The following is a 19445-nucleotide window of genomic DNA, read 5'->3' on the forward strand; positions in this document are numbered from 1 at the left end:
GATAGCCACACTGTGTAGATGGCCACACTGTGTAGATGGCCACAATGTGTAGATGGCCACACTGTGTAGGTAGCCACAGATGGCCACACTGTGTAGATGGCCACACTGTGTAGATGGACCACACTGTGTAGATGGCCACACTGTGTAGATGGCCACACTGTGTAGATGGCCACACTGTGTAGATGGCCACTCTATGTAGATGGCCACAATGTGTAGATGGCCACACTGTGTAGATGGCCACACTATGTAGATGGCCACACTGTGTAGATGGCCACAATGTGCAGATGGCCACACTGTGTAGATGGCCACACTATGTAGATGACCACAGTGTGTAGATGGCCACACTGTGTAGATGGCCATGCTGTGTAGATGGCTACACTGTTTAGATGGCCACACTCTGTAGATGGCCACAATGTGTAGATGGCCACACTGTGTAGATGGCCACACTGTAAAGATGGCCACACTGTGTAGATGGCCACACCGTATAGATGGCCACACTGTGTAGATGGCCACACTGTAAAGATGGCCACACTGTGTAGATGGCCACACCGTATAGATGGTCACACTGTGCAGATGGCCACACTGTGTAGATGGCCACACTGTGTAGATGGCCACACTGTGTAGATGGCCACACTGTATAGATGGCCACACTGTAAAGATGGCCACACTGTGTAGATGGCCACACCGTATAGATGGCCACACTGTGTAGATGGCCACACTGTGTAGATGGCCACACTGTGTAGATGGCCACGCTGTGTAGATGGCCACACTGTGTAGATGGCCATGCTATGTAGATGGCCACACTGTGTAGATGGCCACGTTGTGTAGGTGGCCACACTGTTTAGATGGCCACATTATGTAGACTAGTTGAGCCTTTTGGTGACGAATGCAAGTGTGAGGGTATTGTCAACCTGAACGGGTGTGGCAGTAGTGCAGAACAGGTTTAGGCCGTATTATCTTTAATGTATCAGGAAGCATTTTTTAAAGATTTTTCCGTAACAACGTCACTGACCAGAACTTTGGAGTTGATTGATCCTATTCCGTGACTAGTGGAACCATCCCTCACTCATATAAGTCACACAGCTTCCCTTTGGCGAACACTTCACGTAAAAGCTGTCACCAACTGGTAAGATATTGGACCATTGTTCGTCTCCCTACAGGTATCCGAGGAAGCTTTGTTCTGCCTCTAACGCTGACTTGGGAGTTTGGACGGTAAGTGTAGTGGCAGCTTTCTGTCTCTCCAAATCTGACCTTGGTGTGCGCACGGACAGTGTAGAGGGTCTATACTGTGGCTCTGACCCTGACCTTGGGGTCTGGATACACAGTGCAGAGGGAGCTTTATAGTGTCTCTATCGCTGACTTGAGAGTGTGGACAGACAGTGTAGAGGAAGGTTTAATGTGTCCATAACCTTGACCTGGGATTGTCGATGTACATTTTAGAGGGAACTTTACTCTTGTCTCTATCTCTTACATAAGCGTGTGGAAGACACTGTAGAGGGAGCTTTACTGTGGCTCTAACCCTGACCTGAAAATATGGACACACAGTCTAAATGGAGTTTTCCTCTGTCTCTTATACTAAGCGTGACAATGAGTATTAACTGGCTTTCTTTTAAGCAGGAAATTGACGGTCAAGGATGGAGCTTCGTGTGATATGGAGCTTTCTGGTGATCATCGGTGAGTGAGCGAGATATCTCAGAGCACCAGGGACACAGAGTGAGACAGCGACAGAGAGAGATTGTGAGAGCGACAGAGAGGCAACAGAGCGAGAGTAAGAGACCAACACAGAGGGACAGAAAGAGAGAGAAAGAGAGAGTGAGAGATCATTATATAGAGACAGCGAGTGAGTGAGACTATCACACACAGAGACCCGTGTGGTGAGATTGGGATTGAGGGAGTTGGAGTGATAGGCTTGCAGACTTATCAGGCAATGACTGACACTGTCTCTTATTTACAGGATTGTTAAAGCAAGCCGCTGGACAAAATATGTCTGTGGGTAAGCTGTGTCTCGAATATATTTTTATATTGTCTATCATGCCAGACAACATGTGATGTTATAAACAAATGCAAACAATGACTGCTTTCCTCTCACCTGCTTATCGGTGGGGAATATCCTTCAGCAAGTGAAAATACATAAAATATCTTAATAACACTTACAATAATGATTGCATTTGATACAGCGCTTAACCACATCATTGACATGTCTAAAAGCACTTCACATAATATACCATTCACTATCCTGTCTCCCCGTGGCTCAGTGTCGTGCCGCACTGTGAAGCGCTCTGCGATGTTACCCGGCTGTATAACTGTAAGATGTTGATATTGTTGTTTTTGACCATATATTTTTTGAGGGAGAAACATGGCAGCAAATATATAAATGTCCCACAAACTTTCTTGGATTGAGTAACCAAATTATACCTACCTACCTACCTACCTACGTGCCCATTCACCCACCCACCCACCCACCTACTCACAAACCGTTAATTGGGTAACTGCTGTGCACAATTGGCTGCCACATTTCACCCACAAAATATACTGTCAATCCACTTTACATTTATTCTGTGAAGCACTTTGAGATGTCTCAACAATGTGATAAGGAGTTATATCAAATGGAAAGATTATTATCTACTTACTGTAATGGTAGTGCTGTTTTATTTTACACAAGCCCTGGCTTGCAAGCGAACGATCGCATTGTTTTGCTAAGGAGGCTCATATATTAAGGAACATTTTGACGATGTGGGTTATGGCACTAAACAAAGGGATTAAGACAACAGGAACTCAGCAATCGATCTGCAGTCTGTAACCAGATCCAGTCATACCCAGGGACTGAGGCATGTGCAGAGAATTTCAAAAGGTTTCAATCAAGACACAGGACAACAACAACAACAACAACAACAAGATATCCATTTATAGAGCGCCTTTCACGTCAGGAGAACGTCCCAAGGCGCTGTACAGTTGGGTCAGGACCCGAGCAGGGGGGAAATGGTCAGGGTGAGGGGAGGGAAGGGAGGGAGCGAGGAGGGGGGAAATGGTCAGGGTGAGGGGAGAGAAGGGAGGGAGCGAGGAGGGGGGAAATGGTCAGGGTGAGGGGAGAGAGGGAGGGGGCGAGGAGGGGGTAGAGAATGGCCTTGTAGGTGAGGATGAGGATCTTGAATTCGATCCTCTGGGGGATATGGAGCCAGTGGAGGTGAACGAGGGCGAGGGTGGGAGTGATGTGGTCGCGGTGTCTGGTGTGGGACAGTACACGAGCTGCAGAGTTCTGAATGACCTGCAGTGTGGAGGGAGGGCCGGGAGGGCGGTGAGGAGAGAGTTCCCATAGTCCAGCCTTGAGGTGATGAAGGCGTGGACCAGAGTTTCAGCCGCGTGAGGGGTGAGGTAGTGCCATAGTCTGGCGACATTCCGGAGGTGATGGAAGGCGATGCCAGTTGTGGTGCGGATGTGAGGGAGAAAGGACAGCTCAGGGTCGAACAGAACCCCGAGGTTCCTGATGGCTTTGAGAGGTGGAGAGTGCAGCCTTGGATGCTGATGGTGTCAGCGCCTGAGGTGCGGAGGCACTGACTCGAGCCAATCAGGAGGGCCTCGGTTTTTCGCACGTTGAGCTGAAGAAAGTTGTCTCTCGTCCAGGACTCGATGTCGGACAGACAGCTGTCAGGACATCGGTGGTCGTGGAGTTGAGGGTAGAGGAGGAAAGGTAGAGTTGGGTGTCATCCGCATACATGTGGAAGTTAACCCTATGTGTGCGGATGATGTCACCAAGGACGAGAGTGAAACAGAGACTAATATCTTTAAAATAACTTTTGTTTGTTTTATTACAGACCTCTACAAACTTACTTATATCATGTGTTTTCTTCTAACTGCTGCTTAAATTTTATCGCTAGCTTTCAATGATATTATTTCTATTGAATTATATTGCTTAGACATATCCATACCTAGCGATATCTAATAATATCAAAGAAACAAAATAATGACTGTTTTCCATTGACCCGGTTGCGCAAGCCACCCATAAGTGTACGCGAGGCAAACCAGCGACTTGCAGGACCAGCAGTGTGTGATGCGTCGCACTTCCCGCTCTGTCTACCAGTGTGTGTGTGAGGTGAGCTGACAGCTTCCAGAACCATCTGGTTGACACGTACCCATCTTCCCATAACTCTCTGCCTTTGGACAACAACTACAACAACTTGCAGGTATATAACGCCCTTCATGCGGGGTAGCGTTTCAGAGCGCTCCAACCACTGTTGACAACCCAGAGGACAAATGGCGGCAAGCACCCACCCAATGGGTGACCACCATTTCCCTTTCTACGCTTGCTGCCTGCGGAAAAACAACAACTTGCAATTATAGAGCAAACCTCATGTGAGGCAACGTCTCAGAGCACTGAACAGTGTGGGCACGGTCGAAGAGGAAGGTCTTCAGTCGTGATCTGAAAGAGGGAAGGAAGGTGCAAGGAGGAGGGATGGGCAGGGGAGGGGGGGCGGGGGTGGCGCTGGGGGAGATACAGAGTTTCAGAGTGTAGTGACTGAAATTGCAGCCACCAATGGTGGAGTGGAGGGGATGAGGGATAAGCAGAAAGCCAGAGCTAGCTGAGCAGAGGCAGCAAATAATGGAGTGAGGATTAAGCAAGTCGGAGAGGTAGGGAGGTGCCAGGGCATGAAGGGATTTGTATACGAGTGAGAAGATCTTGAATACCGTTCTGTGAAAGGAAGCCAGCGGAGCCTGTCGATGACTGGTGAGATGGGGGCACAGGTTGTACAGTGTGTGATACGGAGCCAGTGGATCCTGGACTGGTGTGATGGGGGTACGAAGCCAGTGGAACCTGGACTGGTGTGATGGGGGTACGGAGTTCATTGCTTGTGAGAGAGAACCAATAGAGCTTGGCGATGACTGGGACGATGGGTGTATGGAGTTTAGTGTGTGTGATAGGGAGTCAGTGGAGCCTGGCGAAGATGGGGGTAATGTGCGTATGCAGATTAATGTGTGTGATAAGGAGGCAGTGGAACCCGGTTAGGACAACAAGATAACAACAACAAGGTTCCATTTATTGAGCACCTTTCACGTCAGGAGGACGTCCCAAGGCGCTGTACAGTTGAGTCAGGACCCGAGCAGGGGGAAATGGTCAGGGTGAGGGGGGCGACGGGAGGGAGGGAGCGAGGAGGGGGTAAAGAGTCGAGAGAGGAGCTGAAGGCACGGTCAAAGAGAACTGCGGTGATGGGGATAAGGAGTGTGATTGGAAGCCAATGGAGCCCAGTGAAGACTGAGGTGATAAGGGTATGGAGTTTAGTGTATGCAACAGGGAGCCACTGGAGCCTGGCGAGGACTGCGGTGATGGGGTACGGAGTTCAGTGTGGGTGAGAATCTGGGCAGTGGAATTCTGAATGAGTTGTCGGTTTGGGCATAGTGGTGCTGGGGAGACCAACGTGAGTTGTCTCAAGCTTTCCTTATTCCTTGATATAAATTTGATTCTGTCCTTAACAATTTCAATTCCTCTTATGATTCATAGGTCTTTGATCCTTCTTGAACCACCTCTCATTATCCTTTGTTGTAATTTTGATCCCATCAAATGGGGGAGATAAGCATAATCTCTTTGCAGCAACTATTCCAGGGTGACATGTCTGACATCAGAATATCGGAATCAAGCCAACCCTGTGACGGTCTCTAGTCCAGTTTCTGATCCTAGTGGGTCCACACTATTCCAGGGCACTACTCCTACACGCATTCACAATATCCACGCCTGACTACACAAACTCCCTGCTTGCCAGCCTCCCAAAATCTTCGCTCCATAGGCTGCAGATCATCCAGAACTCTGCAGCCCGTGTTCTCTCATGCACTAGGCTCCGCGACCCTATCACCCCCATCCTTGCCCGATTCCACTGGCTTCCTATTACACAGAGGATACAGTTCAAGAACTAGGCCTTCATCTTCAAATCTCTCCATCGCTTAATCCCCCTGCCTCTGTAACCTTCTAACCCCCAGTGCAGCCCAGCCTGGCTCATCGGCAGGACCTGGTAGGGCAGACAAGTCACTATTGGCGGGAAATCCTTTCACTTAGTTCCTGTTATCCCTGCAAGCCAAAGCCCTAACTGGGAAGGGTGGTCCTAGCTGGACAAGCAGCAAGGAAGCTTGCCAAGCCTTGGTTCCTGCCAACCTGTGCCTAATATCTTCAGAATTAAGAAAGTAGGACGTGTCCCTCCAGGAACAGATTGCGTATTCCATTGCAATAATCTATCTCTGGGATTTCAAAGTGTAGGTGGAATGCGTGGACATCTCATCTTGGTTTGGATTCTCTTAAACTTAATGATGGGTTTCTGCAATAACAACAAAACAATCCCCGCTAACAATTTCTGAATTGCCTCTGTCTCGAGCTGCTCTGGGGTTAGGGGCTGAGGTACCCAACTGTCCTGCCAAGTCCTTATGTTTATTATCTTACAAGTTTGCCTCCTTTAACTCCCGAAACACACACTCTTTTGCACAGTGGAGTCCTATAGCTCAGGGTTTAGAGCATTCGCCTCGCAAGCGAGAGACTTGGGTTTGATTCCCAATAGGCAGAAAGGTTGGGCAATTTTGGTGCCGAAACGGTGATCTAAGAGGAGTGTCTTGAGATTGGTCTTGATTGGTAAGGGATGGGGCGAAGCGGAGGAACCAGAGGGTAGAGGCAAGTTGTCTGACAATGGTGGGAAGGGCGAGGCGGGGGATGTGAAGCAGGCTGGAGCTCACTGAGCAGAGGGAGCATGCAGGTTGGTAGCGGGTTAGAAGGTTGCAGAGATAGGGGGAGCAAGTGATGGCGAGCTTTGAGGATGAGGGCCAGGTTCTTGAACTGTATCCTCTGGATGATGGGAAGCCAGTGGAGTCAAGCGAGGATGGGGTTGATATGGTCATGGAACCTGGTGCGGGAGAGAGCACGGGATGCAGAGTTCTGGATGATCTGCAGCCCATGGAGGGAAAAGTTGGAGAGGCCGACAAGTTTGTGTAGTCAAGCGTCGATGTTGTGAATGCGTGTATGAGGGTTTCGTCAGCCAGCGGTGTGAGACAGAGGCAGAGCGGAGGTGGGGAAAGGCAGAGTGGGTCATGGCATAAATGTGGGGTAGAAGAGTTAGTTGAGGGTCAAATAAGACACCAATGTTCCGGACAGGCTTAGTATGGTAGAGTCTGCATTGTTGTATGGTGATGCTATCCGCGCCTGAGGTGTAGAGGCACTAACAGGAGCCAATCAGGAGAGCCTCGGTCTTGTTCACATTCAACTGAAGTAAGTTAGTTTTCGTCCAGGACTTGATGTCTGACAGACATTCTGTCAGGACAGCAGTGGGTCCTGGAGTCAAGGGTGGAGGCCGAGAGGTAGAGTTGGGTGTCATCTGCAGACATGTGGAAGTTGATCCCATGTCTGCGGATGATGTCACCAAGAGGGAGCATATCGATATTGAAGAGCATGTAGGTGTTGAAGTACACACCATAACTGGTAATATAGAATGATATAGGCTACTATTTGTGTTGTCCTGTCGTGTAGTGTTTAGACACTTGACTTACAAGTGAGAGGACCTGCATTCAATCCCGGGCGGCTCAGGAAACTGTAGTCAAGTTTCCTTACCCCACTCACACGCCTCTGTTTACTTCACAGTAAGTAGGAACCTGCTCGTTAGTCCATTGGTGGATCGCTTTTCTGGGGGATAATATGCCTTTTAAAAAAATAATCATTTGGTCACTCAATCCACGACTGTTTGTAGGATACTGCTGTGTGCTGTTACTGCCATGTTTCGCCCACAAAATATATCGTCTGTCTACTTTACAATATATTCTGTGAAGAACTTTGTGATATCTCGATGACATGATGAGATGCTGTACCAAATACCAGGATTAAATGTATTAATTCAGCTCTCTGTGGACCGTACTAACACTAAGCCTATCTGTCTTTACAGATCACTTTTATCCCTTTGGACTGCATAACGGAGACTCCGTGACAGCGAAATCTGATGATGGTGGTTCACCCAAAATATTCCTCTCATCCAGCTTCTCATTTTTTGGACAGTGGATCTCTTCTCTCTACGTAAGTGATGTTCCCACTTCTGCAAAGGCAACAGCTCATAATATCCCGCTGCGTTTGAAACAGCGCCATATCATGTAGTTGAGACATCTCAAAGCACTTTGCGGGATTTACTGCAAAGTTGATTGACTGTATATTATGGGCAAAACATGGCAGCCAGTTTGCTGACAGTATTATCTGACTCAGAAGGATGTGGGTTCAAGCCCCACGTCGGAACTTGTAATCACATCATCTAAAATAACGTTCCAAAACAGTGCTGCGGTGTGGGGGGTGTTTTGCATTGTCGGAGGTGCCGTCCTATGTATGAAATGTTAAACTGGGCTCATGTGGATGTTACAGATCCCATGGCATTATTCAAAAATGGAAGGGAGTTTCTAACTCTCCCGGAGTATTGGTTAGAGCAGTCGCAAGCAAGAGGACGTAGTTTCGATGCCTGGGCAGGTCAAAACCTTAGACAAAGTAGTAAGGAAAAAAAACAATTGTTAGTCGATTGGTGGATCGCTTTCTGGGGAGGGATAATCCCATCAAAAAGTATAATCTATACAAATGTAATCTTCTTGTTGTTGTTTGTGGGATACTTCTGTCCGCAATTGGCTGCCGCGTTTTGCCCACCAAATATACAGTGAATTCACTTTACAGCATATTCTGTTAAGTGCATTGAGACGTCACAAAGATGCGAAAAGGCGCTATATCAAATGTTAAGATTTTTATTATTGTTATGTGATGCAGAGCCCTTCACCGCATGAGGAAGTCTGAAACCACTTGTCAGAATGCTCTGTGAATTGTCGTGACTGTGCGTTTTGTGTGGTGTGGTGTGGTGCAGGACAACTACTTGTGCGATATACATTGCCCCAACACAGCCATCTGCACCTTTGTCAACTCACACCTCGACTACTCCAATTACCCTCCTCACTGGTCTCAAGCAGTTCCACTAACCACAAACTACAACTGATTCAGAGCTCCGCCGCCTGTATTTCTCACCCACACTAAACTCCGCAGCCCCTTCACACCAGTCCGAGTCAGGCTTCCTATGACAGAACGGATCGATTTCAAGATCATCTCACTTTCTAAAAATCCCCTCACTCTCTGGCACTTGCCTACATTTTGGACCAGCTTTCTCCCTCACTTCATTATATGCTGCTGGCGCTCAGCTGGCTCTGGGCTGCTGCTTGTTCCTGGTCACCTCCACACCCCGCCGCGGTGGCAATGCTTTAAGCCAATACACCCCAAAGCTTTGCAGCTCTCTCCCCCTCAATCCCACTGTCTTGCCCAATTCTTTTCCTCTTTTAGATCACAACTGAAGACCTGCCTATGGTCACTGCCACCTTCCCCCCACTCGGCTTCAGGCTCCATCACTGTTCAGCACTCTGAGACATGCAAATGCAAGATTTTCTGTTTTGCTGCTGTTGTTGCTGGAGACGGGACTGTGACGAAATATTTGCTCTGTCCGCAGGTGAACAACAATGGGATAATTTCACTCCAAGGGTCTGTCGGACAATTCACACCTTCTCCGTTTCCCCTTGCTGACAACCGCTCATTGATCGCTCCATTCTGGGCTGATGTTAACAATGCAATTGCTGGTGAAATTTACTTCAATGAAAGCACAGAGGAGAGTGTCTTGCAGAGAGCCTCGGAGGACATAGACAACTACTTTCCTGGCCTCAATACCAGTGCACACTGGGTCTTTGTGGCGACCTGGGACCATGTGGCTTACTTCGGATCCAGTTCCCAAAAGGTATCGATGGAAACACACGGCGAGGGCGGAGAGTGAGCAGGGAATGCATTTAGTAGAAAGCTTCATTAGGAGCGCGGACACCACGACAGACACAGTGGGGGAAGTGAACATCAGCACACATACGAAGGGGGGAGAGAGAGAGAGAGAGAGAGCAGAGAATGGGATTAGAGTAGAGTCCGAGTAGGGGAGCGAGCACCAGCACAGACACGATAGGGAGAGAAAAGGGAATGTAGTTAGAATAGGGAGCTACAGTGGCGGAAGCAAGCATCAGCACAGACACCAGAGAGCAGGGAATGGGATCAGAGTAGAGAGCTACAATGGGGGAGTGTGCACCAGCACAGTTATGATGGGGAGGGGGCTAGTAGTGGGAATAGAGTGCCCTAGTGGGTGAGCGAGTGCCAGCACAGACACAGTGGAGAGAGAGCAGGGAATGGTAATAGAGCAGAGAGCTCCAGTGGGAGAGCGAGCATCAACACAACCCAAAGGGGAGAGAGCAGTGACTGGGAATAGAGCGGAGAGCTCTAGTGGGGTGGAGGGGGCAGCACCAGCACAGACACGATGCGGAGAGAGCAGGGGATGGGATTAGAGTACAGAGCTACAGTGGAGAGTGAGCACCAGAAAATACACGATCGGAGAGAGACGAGAATGGGATTGAGTAGAGAAATCCGGTGGGGACCGAGCACCAGCACACACACGATGGGGAAACTGCGATTTAACAGAATGAATCCCTCTTGTAGAGGAACACATTCCAGGCTGTCCTGATTCAATCCGGCTCACATTCCTTCATCATATTTAACTACGGAGACATTGAGTGGACTACAGGCACAGCCGGTGGTGGGAATGGAAACACAGGACTGGGCGGAACTCCAGCAGTGGTAAGAGAGGGCGATGGTGACAGTGGGGTCTGAAAAAAGCAGGGAATTTCTCTCTCCCAGTGTATTGTCCCCCAAAATAATTGCTTGTTCACATCATGGCTGTTTGTGGTGTCATTGCTGGATGTAAATTGTCCTCTGTGTTTCTACAAAACATGAGCACTCTCGCCTCTGAGTCAGAAGATTGTGAATTGAAGTGCCCAAATCACACAGACTTTGATGCTCCAGCGAAGGGCTGTGTGTGTGCAACACTGGCGCAGATGCCGTCCTTTGGATGAGACGCTCGTCCAAGCTCCCCATCTGCATGTTAGGTTGACAGTGAAGATCTCCAATTAAAAATAGAAGAAAGTATCTCTGTCCCCCCCACCACCCCACCATCCCCGGTGTTCTGACCAACAACCCCCGAAATAAAAATAAAATTGGTTGCTCACTCGGTGGATGTTTGTGGGACACCGCTGTGCGCAACTGTCTGCCGCGTTTCACAAAATACAGTCACTCGCCTTTACAGTATATCATGTGAAGGGCTTTGAAATAACTCAATGATGTGATACGGCAGTATATCAAATGTTCGGATCATTATTGTGATTGAAATAAAGAGTGGCTGCTCTTTACAGTGAATGTTGTGAAGTGCTTTGAGATGCTGTGGACGGTGCCTTGTTAAATGTGAGGATTGCTAATGTTGTCATTCACTGCAAATCCGTGAGTATCATCTCCAGATTATGTATTTATTCCAACATATCTCTCACCGGTCTCTCCAGTTCCACTATCAGCAAACAATTGGAGATGTCCTCACGTGAAAGGCGCGATGCAAATGTAGTTTGTTGTTGTTAAAGCTCCGCCACCCATATACTCACCAGCTCGAAACTCCATACCACATCACACAAGTCCTGGCCACGCTCCACTGCCTCACGATTACCAAACGGATCGACTTCAAGATCCTCACATTCGTTTTCACATTCTTTCACGCCCTGGCAACTTCCTACCTATCTGACCTGCTTATTCCGCAACCCATCGCAAAGACGTGATAAGGCGCTATAATAAATTACCATTACAATATAACCTGTAAAGAGCTTTGAGACAACTCAACAACATCATAAGGAAAATGCAAGGATTGCTGGTAAGTGCTTCAAGATGCTCTATATAAACGCAAGTTGCCTTAAAGCTCTACGCTTTGTTTGTGATAGGTTGGGTTTAACAGCGCCAATGGTTCCCTGTCTTACTTCACTGTGCCTGCGTCTGGAACAGACGAGATTGTGAATATTGAGTTGACCAGCAATGTGGGAGAGCCAGGACGCTGGGTCTTCAGGACAGATGACCTTGATGTGCCTGGAGGCTGTACCTACGAAGGTAGACACCCAAACCGTGCCATTACAGCAACTTTGAACACTCCCAGGGGATCCCAGGCTTTATAAATAGGGACGTAGATAGATTCTAGATTTGTGTACCGAGAGCTCCTAGGTTTGATTCCCGAGCGGGGCAAAACCTTAGATAAGTTTTACTAATACCTTTAAAAATTAATAGTAATTTTGTCACTCAATCCACGACTGTTTGTGGGATACCGCTGTGTGCAATTGGCCGCTTTGCATTGCTCTAAAAGTATATGGTCAATTCATTTTGCCGTATATTCTGTGAAGCGTGTTAAGATGTCTCAATGACGTGATAACGCACTGCATCAAATCAAGCATTGTTACCATTATTTATTAGTAGTAGTATTAACATCTTAAAGATCTTTTCGAAAAGAGAAGGGAGTTTATTGCTCCAGTTGTCCTGGGCAACAGTCCCACCAAAACAATTGGGTCCCTCACTCCATAACTGTTTGTGGGTCACTGCTGCCCGAGAACTCACGAACCGGTTCACGCACAAAACACAGTCGCTACACTTAACACTACATCTTGCGAAGCACTTCAAGACTTCTTGACGACCCGATAAGGCCCTGTGTCAAATGCAAGTGGTACAATCATTATCTCAGCCTCTCTCTCTCTCTCTCTCCTCTGCGGTGACAGGACGCTTTGTTCCACGCGGAGACGCGTTCTGGATGGACAGCTCATGCCGGACCAGGTGCACCTGCGAGCCGACGGACTCGCTGCGGTGCGAGCAGCAGGCGTGCGCAGCCTTCGAAGTCTGCAACCCGCTCGGCGCCTTCTACGCGTGCGAGCCGAGCCGCAGGCGGACCTGCACGGTGTCCGGGGACCCTCACTACTACACCTTCGACGGCGCTCTCTTCCACTTCCAGGGCACGTGCACCTACGTGCTCTCCGAGCTGTGCAGAAACAGCACCGGGCTGCCCTCCTACCGCGTGGAGGTGCAGAACGAGAACCGGGGCAACACGGCGGTGGCCTGGACCAGGCTGGTCCGGCTCAGCTTCGGCAACGCCAAGATCACCATGGTCAAGGGAGCCACCGACCGGGTGATGGTGAGTCACGGCACTGGGGGGGTGAGGGTCAACCACGGGCAGGGCCTGGCACCGAACAGGCATCCAACGCCACAGAGAGCCGCGGCATAGGGCAACGCAGAGACCTACAGCACAGAGCACCACAGCACAGAGAGACACAGCACAGAGCACCACAGCACATAGCGACACGACACAGAGCACCACAGCACAGAGAGACACGGCACAGAGCACCACAGCACAGAGAGACAGAGCACCACAGCACAGAGAGACACGGCACAGAGCACCACAGCACAGAGAGACACAGCACAGAGCACCACAGCACAGAGAGACACAGCACAGAGCACCACAGCACAGATAGACACAGCACAGAGTACCACAGCACAGAGCGACACGGCACAGAGCACCACAGCACAGAGAGACACAGCACAGAGCACCACAGCACAGAGAGACACGGCACAGAGCACCACAGCACAGAGAGACAGAGCACCACAGCACAGAGAGACACAGCACAGAGCACCACAGCACAGATAGACACAGCACAGAGCACCACAGCACAGAGAAACACAGCACAGAGCACCACAGCACAGAGAGACACGGCACAGAGCACCACAGCACAGAGCGACACGGCACGGAGCACCACAGCACAGAGAGCGACACAGCGCAGAGACACAGCACAGAGCGACACAGCACAGAGCACCACAGCACAGATAGACACAGCACAGAGGACCACAGCACAGATAGACACAGCACAGAGCGCCACAGCACAGATAGACACGGCACAGAGCACCACAGCACAGAGTACCACAGCACAGAGAGACAGAGCACAGAGCACCACAGCACAGAGAGCGACACAGCGCAGAGACACAGTACAGAGAGACACAGCACAGAGCACCACAGCACAGATAGACACAGCACAGAGCAACACAGCAGAGAGCACCACAGCACAGAGAGCGACACAGCGCAGAGACACAGCACAGAGCACCACAGCACAGAGAGACACAGCACAGAGCACCACAGCACAGAGAGACACAGCACAGACACACACAAATGTTTCCTCAACTCTGCTCTAAAAGGCTGACCCTTAATTTTCAGACTGTGACCCCCGGTTATAGGTTCTCCTACCGGGGGAAACAGACCCTCAGTGTCTACTTTATCAGCCCTTTAACAATCTTATATGTTTTAATAAGATCCCCCCTAATTCTTCTGTACTCCAGAGAATACAGCCCTGGTTTATTCTCCCGGGGCGGATGAAGGAGCGCGATCATTTACTGATTATTATTGCATTGCAGGTGGACGGGGTGTTCAGGCTGATCCCACTCCAGGTGAGCACCACGGCCGGGCAGATCCGGGTCCGAGCCCACGGTTTCACTGTCACGGCGAGCACGGACTCCGGGCTGGAGGTGAGCTACGACGGTTCGCACACGGCCACCGTCTCGCTCACCGACCGCTACCGAAACAACACGTGCGGTCTGTGCGGCAACATGAACGGCGACCGCTCGGACGAGTTTCGGACGCCCGAAGGAACACAGGTGGACTCCTCGGCGGAGTTCGCCATCAGCTGGAAAGCTGATGGGAACGGGACGCGGTGCCAGGATCACGTGCCGGAAACCGTCTGCAGCCCCGAGGAGCAGCTCGAGTACCGGGCGGGCGGTTCCTGCGGTTTAATGAGCCGCCTGGACGGCCCCTTTGCTGCCTGTGCTGGCGTCTTGCCAGCTGTCAGCTTCATAGACAGCTGCGTGTTTGACCTGTGCGCCACGGGCGGGTCACAGCGAACCCTGTGCCAAGCCGTGACCGCGTTCGCCACCCGCTGCCAAGACGCCGGGGTCCCTCCCAACGCCTGGAGAAGGGACGACTTCTGCGGTGAGGTTTCAACCAACACAACTTATCTCAGTGGCTCTGCAAACCCGGTGTGTGTGTGTGTGTGTGTATTACTGACCCAGTGTTCGTGTTCCTGACCCGGTATGTGGGTGTGTTATTAATCCAGTGTGTGTGTGTGTGTGTGTGTTATTGAACCGGTGTGTGTTACTGAACAGGTGTGGGTGTTATTGACCCGGTGTGTGTGTGTGTGTGTGTGTGTGTGTGTGTGTGTAGGTGTGTGTGTGTGTGTGTGTGGTGTGTGTGTGTGTGTGTGTGTGTGTGTGTGTGTGTGTGTGTGTGTGTGTGTGTGTGTGTGTGTGTGTGGTGTGTGTGTGTGTGTGTGTGTGTGTGTGTGTGTGCTGCTGATCCAGTGTGTGTTACTGGCCTGGTGTGATGTGCGTGTCTCCCTGAGCCAGTGCATGTATGTGTTTCTCTCTGTCATTGACCTGGTATGTGTGTGTGTGAATCACTGATCTAGCGTGATGGGTGCTTTTGTACATGTGTCTCTCTCCCTGTCACAGACTTGGAGTGCGTGTGTCTCACTAACCTGGTGTGTGTCTGAATGAGTCACTGACCTTGTGTGTGTGTGTGTGTGTGTCATTGACCCCGTGTATGTGTGGCTCTCACTGATGCGGGTCCACGTGTGTGTTGCAGAGATCCAGTGTCCTCCGCACAGTCATTACGAGGCGTGCGGTACCGCCTGCCCGGCGAGCTGTGCCCACTCCACCGACCCCCTGTTCTGTGCCCTGGCCTGCGTGGAGAGCTGCCAGTGCGACAGCGGATACATCCTGAGCGGGGGAGACTGTGTGCCCAGACATCAGTGCGGCTGCTCTTTCCTGGGCTCCTATTACAGAACAGGAGACCAACTGGTGACCGACACCTGCAGCCGCAGGTGCACCTGCCCGGGAGGAGGTAAGGCAAGCCACTTTTGTTGGCATACATTAGAAGAGTTGCGTGGGGTGATCCTGCCACCTTATAAATCATTGATCCAACCGCACTTGCAATACTCTGTGCATCTTTGGTCACCGCTAAATAGAAAGTATATTGCAGCCATTCAGACGATACAGAGGGGGGCAACCAGAATAACCATGAAGTAGTAATAATAATCCTTGCATTTGACATAGCGCTTTTCACGTCGGGAGGACGTCCCAAAGCGCTTCACAGAACACACTGTAAAGTGAATTGACTGTATATTTGTGAGCGAACGCGGCGGCCAATTGCGGACAGCAATGTCCCACAAACAGTCGTGGATTGAAAATGACCAATTATTATTGTTTTTTTGGAGGGATTATTATTAGGCACTGTGTGGGGTAAGGAAACTTGCCCAAGGTTTGCCTGGAATTGAACTCAGGTCTCTCACTTGCAAAGCGAGTGCTCTAACCACTGAGCTACAGGACTCTGTGCACACACATCCCAGATTAACACACACACATCCCAGAGTAACACACATATCCCAGACCAACACATACATATCCCAGAGTAACACACACACATACATCCAGAGTAAAACACACACACCCCAGAGTAACACACACACATCCGTGAGTGACAAACACACATCCTAGAGTAACACACACGCATCCCAGAGAAACACACATAGCCCAGAGTAATAATCCCTTCACTTAAAAATATTAATAAATAGGTCACTTCAATCCACAACTATTTGTAGGACACTGCTATGTGCAATTGGCTGCCACGTTTCGTAACATAACATAACATAACATAACATAACATAACATAACATAACAAAATACACCCAATTCACCTACAAAATAGAGCCAATTCATTTCACAGTGTATTCTATGAAGTGGGTTGAGACGTCTCGAAGACATGATAAGGCGCGATATCAAATGCAACGATTATTACTATTATTATTATTATGTTTCTATGAGGTCTCCCAATGACGTGTCAGAACATCACGTGCAACGAACACCAGGAATGCGCCATCCGCCATGGAGTGCGTGACTGCCACACTATCCGGACTGCCACCTGCTCTGCCTCTGGAGACCCGCATTACCGCACCTTCGATGGGCTACCGTTTGACTTCCAGGGCACCTGCCGCTACACGCTGAGCGAGCTGTGCGCCCCTGCGGCAGATCTGACTGCTTTCCGCGTGACCGTGGAGAACGAGCGGCGAGGATCGACCGCTGTTTCCTGGACCCGGCAGGTCCGCGTCCTGGTGTACGGTTATCAGGTGCAGATGACGAGAGGCGAGCGCGGCAGCGTTCAGGTAAAGGCAGCAACAGTCAAACACAAGGCGACAGTCAGACACAGACAGTCAGACATGAACAGTCACAATCAGAGAGTCAGAGGCTGACAGTCAGCGCACAGTGACAGTCAGTCACACAATGACCGTCAGTCGCACAGTGAGAGTCAGTCACACAGTGACAGTCAGACGCACAGTGACAGTCAGACAGGCGGTGACAGTCAGACAGGCGGTGACAGTCTGTCACACAGTGACAGTCAGACACACAGTGACAGTCAGTCACACAGTGACAGTCAGACAGGCGGTGACAGTCAGACACACAGTCACAGTCAGAAACACAGTGACAGTCAGACAGGCGGTGACAGTCTTACAGGCGGTGACAGTCAGACAGGCGGTGACAGTCTTACAGGCGGTGACAGACAGACACACAGTAACAGTCAGACAGGTGGTGACAGTCAGACAGGCGGTGACAGTCAGACATGCGGTGACAGTCAGACAGGCGGTGACAGTCAGACACACAGTAACAGTCAGACACACAGTGACAGTCAGACATGCGGTGACAGTCAGACAGGCGGTGACAGTCAGACACACAGTAACAGTCAGACACACAGTGACAGTCAGACAGGTGGTGACAGTCAAACAGGCAGTGACAGTCAGACACGCGGTGACAGTCAGACACACGGTGACAGTCAGACGCACAGTGGCAGTCAGACACTCAGTGACAGTCAGTCACACAGTGACAGTCAGACACTCATTGACAGTCAGTCACACAGTGACAGTCAGACACACAGTGACAGTCAGACACACAGTGACAGTCAGATAGGCGGTGACAGTCAGATACACAGTCACAGGTCCGACACACAGTGAAAGTCAGACAGGCGGTGACAGTCAGACAGGTGGTGACAGTCTTACAGACGGTGACAGTCAAACACACAGTTACAGTCAGACACACAGAGACAGACAGGCGGTGAAAGTCAGACACACAGTAACAGTCGGAAAGGCGGTGACAGTCAGACACACAGTGACATTCAAACACTGACAATCAAGTACACAGTGACAATAAGACACACGGCAACAGTCAGACACACAGTGACAGTCAGACGCACAGTTACAGTCAGACACTGACAGTCAGGTACACAGTAACAATAAGACACACGGCAACAGTCAGACACACCAGGGCAGTCAGACACACAGTGACAGTCAGACATACGGTGACAGTCAGACAAGCGGTGACAGTCAGACACACAGTGACAGTCAGACTGGCGGTGACAGTCAGACACACAGTGACAGTCAGACACACAGTGACAGTCCGACACACAGTGTCAGTCAGACAGGCGGTGACAGTCAGACAGGCGGTGACAGTCAGACACGCGGTGACAGTCAGACACGCGGTGACAGTCAGACATACGGTGACGTGACAGTCCGACACACAGTGACAGTCAGACTGGCAGTGACAGTCAGACCCACAGTGACAGTCAGACACGCGGTGACAGTCAGACGGTCAGACCCACAGTGACAGTCAGACGCACAGTGACTGATAGTTGTGAAGCTGTGTGACCGGTGTGCGATGGGTTCTGAGCTGCTGAGCCTGAGCGTGGACTCTGTCTCAATCTGTCCGCTCGCTGTTCCGCAGGTTGATGGAATAAGACAGAACCTCCCGGTGACCTTGGCATCTGGTAATATCAGGGTTCACCACAGCGGATCAGCCGCAGTGCTGGAAACGGACCTCGGGCTGCGGGTCTCCTACGACTGGTCTCACTATGTGACGGTGACTGTGCCGGGCACCTATATGGGCTCTCTGTGTGGCTTGTGCGGCAATTTCAACGGCAATGTGACAGATGAGTTCAAGTCTGCAAGCGGGGAGATGGTTAGCAGCCCCGTACTCTTTGGGAATAGCTGGAAACATGGGAACGAATCTTGCCCCGAGGAACCTGAGCTCCCTAGCCCTCAATGCACGTCAGAGCAGAGAGCTCTCTACAGCTCGGAGCAGTACTGTGGTGCCCTCATCAACGCAACTGGCCCCTTCCAGCACTGCCAATCCTCCATGCCCTCGCTGTCTGCCTTCGAAAACTGTGTGTTTGACCTGTGTGCCAGCGGAGAAGCCCTGAGTCTGTGCCAGGCGCTGGGAGCTTACGCTCTGGAATGTCAGGGCAGAGGAATCGGCATCAGCGACTGGAGGAACAGCACAGGCTGTGGTAAGCTGGCACATCATTCCCGCCTCACCATCCCATACCCCTCCCCGGAGCTGCCTGTGCACACACTGAATCTCCCAGGGTTAGGGAGATGTGTGAGAGCCAGGCTTCCTGCTTCCAGGCCCTCGACAGAGCCCTCCCCGATGGTTCGTTGTTTACCTG

The 19445-nt window shown here is 50.5% G+C and overlaps 1 protein-coding gene across 1 annotated transcript in view; it reads left to right on the forward strand.

Annotated features, from left to right (window-relative positions):
* Window positions 1–1150: 1150 nt before the first annotated feature.
* LOC103191130 (alpha-tectorin) overlaps window positions 1151–19445 on the forward strand; it is a 47453-nt gene continuing 29158 nt past the window's right edge. The window contains exons 1-12 of the mRNA XM_042345445.1: window positions 1151–1212; window positions 1618–1674; window positions 1955–1993; window positions 7905–8032; window positions 9483–9764; window positions 10502–10639; window positions 11821–11983; window positions 12640–13049; window positions 14243–14888; window positions 15540–15797; window positions 16778–17115; window positions 18725–19286. Coding sequence (XP_042201379.1) covers window positions 1635–1674; window positions 1955–1993; window positions 7905–8032; window positions 9483–9764; window positions 10502–10639; window positions 11821–11983; window positions 12640–13049; window positions 14243–14888; window positions 15540–15797; window positions 16778–17115; window positions 18725–19286 — 3004 coding nt within the window. The 5' untranslated portion in view covers window positions 1151–1212; window positions 1618–1634. The remainder of the gene's footprint in view (window positions 1213–1617; window positions 1675–1954; window positions 1994–7904; window positions 8033–9482; window positions 9765–10501; window positions 10640–11820; window positions 11984–12639; window positions 13050–14242; window positions 14889–15539; window positions 15798–16777; window positions 17116–18724; window positions 19287–19445) is intronic.

This window comes from Callorhinchus milii, unplaced genomic scaffold (assembly GCF_018977255.1).
Source record: "Callorhinchus milii isolate IMCB2004 unplaced genomic scaffold, IMCB_Cmil_1.0 Scaffold47, whole genome shotgun sequence".
In the NCBI taxonomy this organism is placed as follows: Eukaryota; Metazoa; Chordata; class Chondrichthyes; order Chimaeriformes; family Callorhinchidae; genus Callorhinchus; species Callorhinchus milii.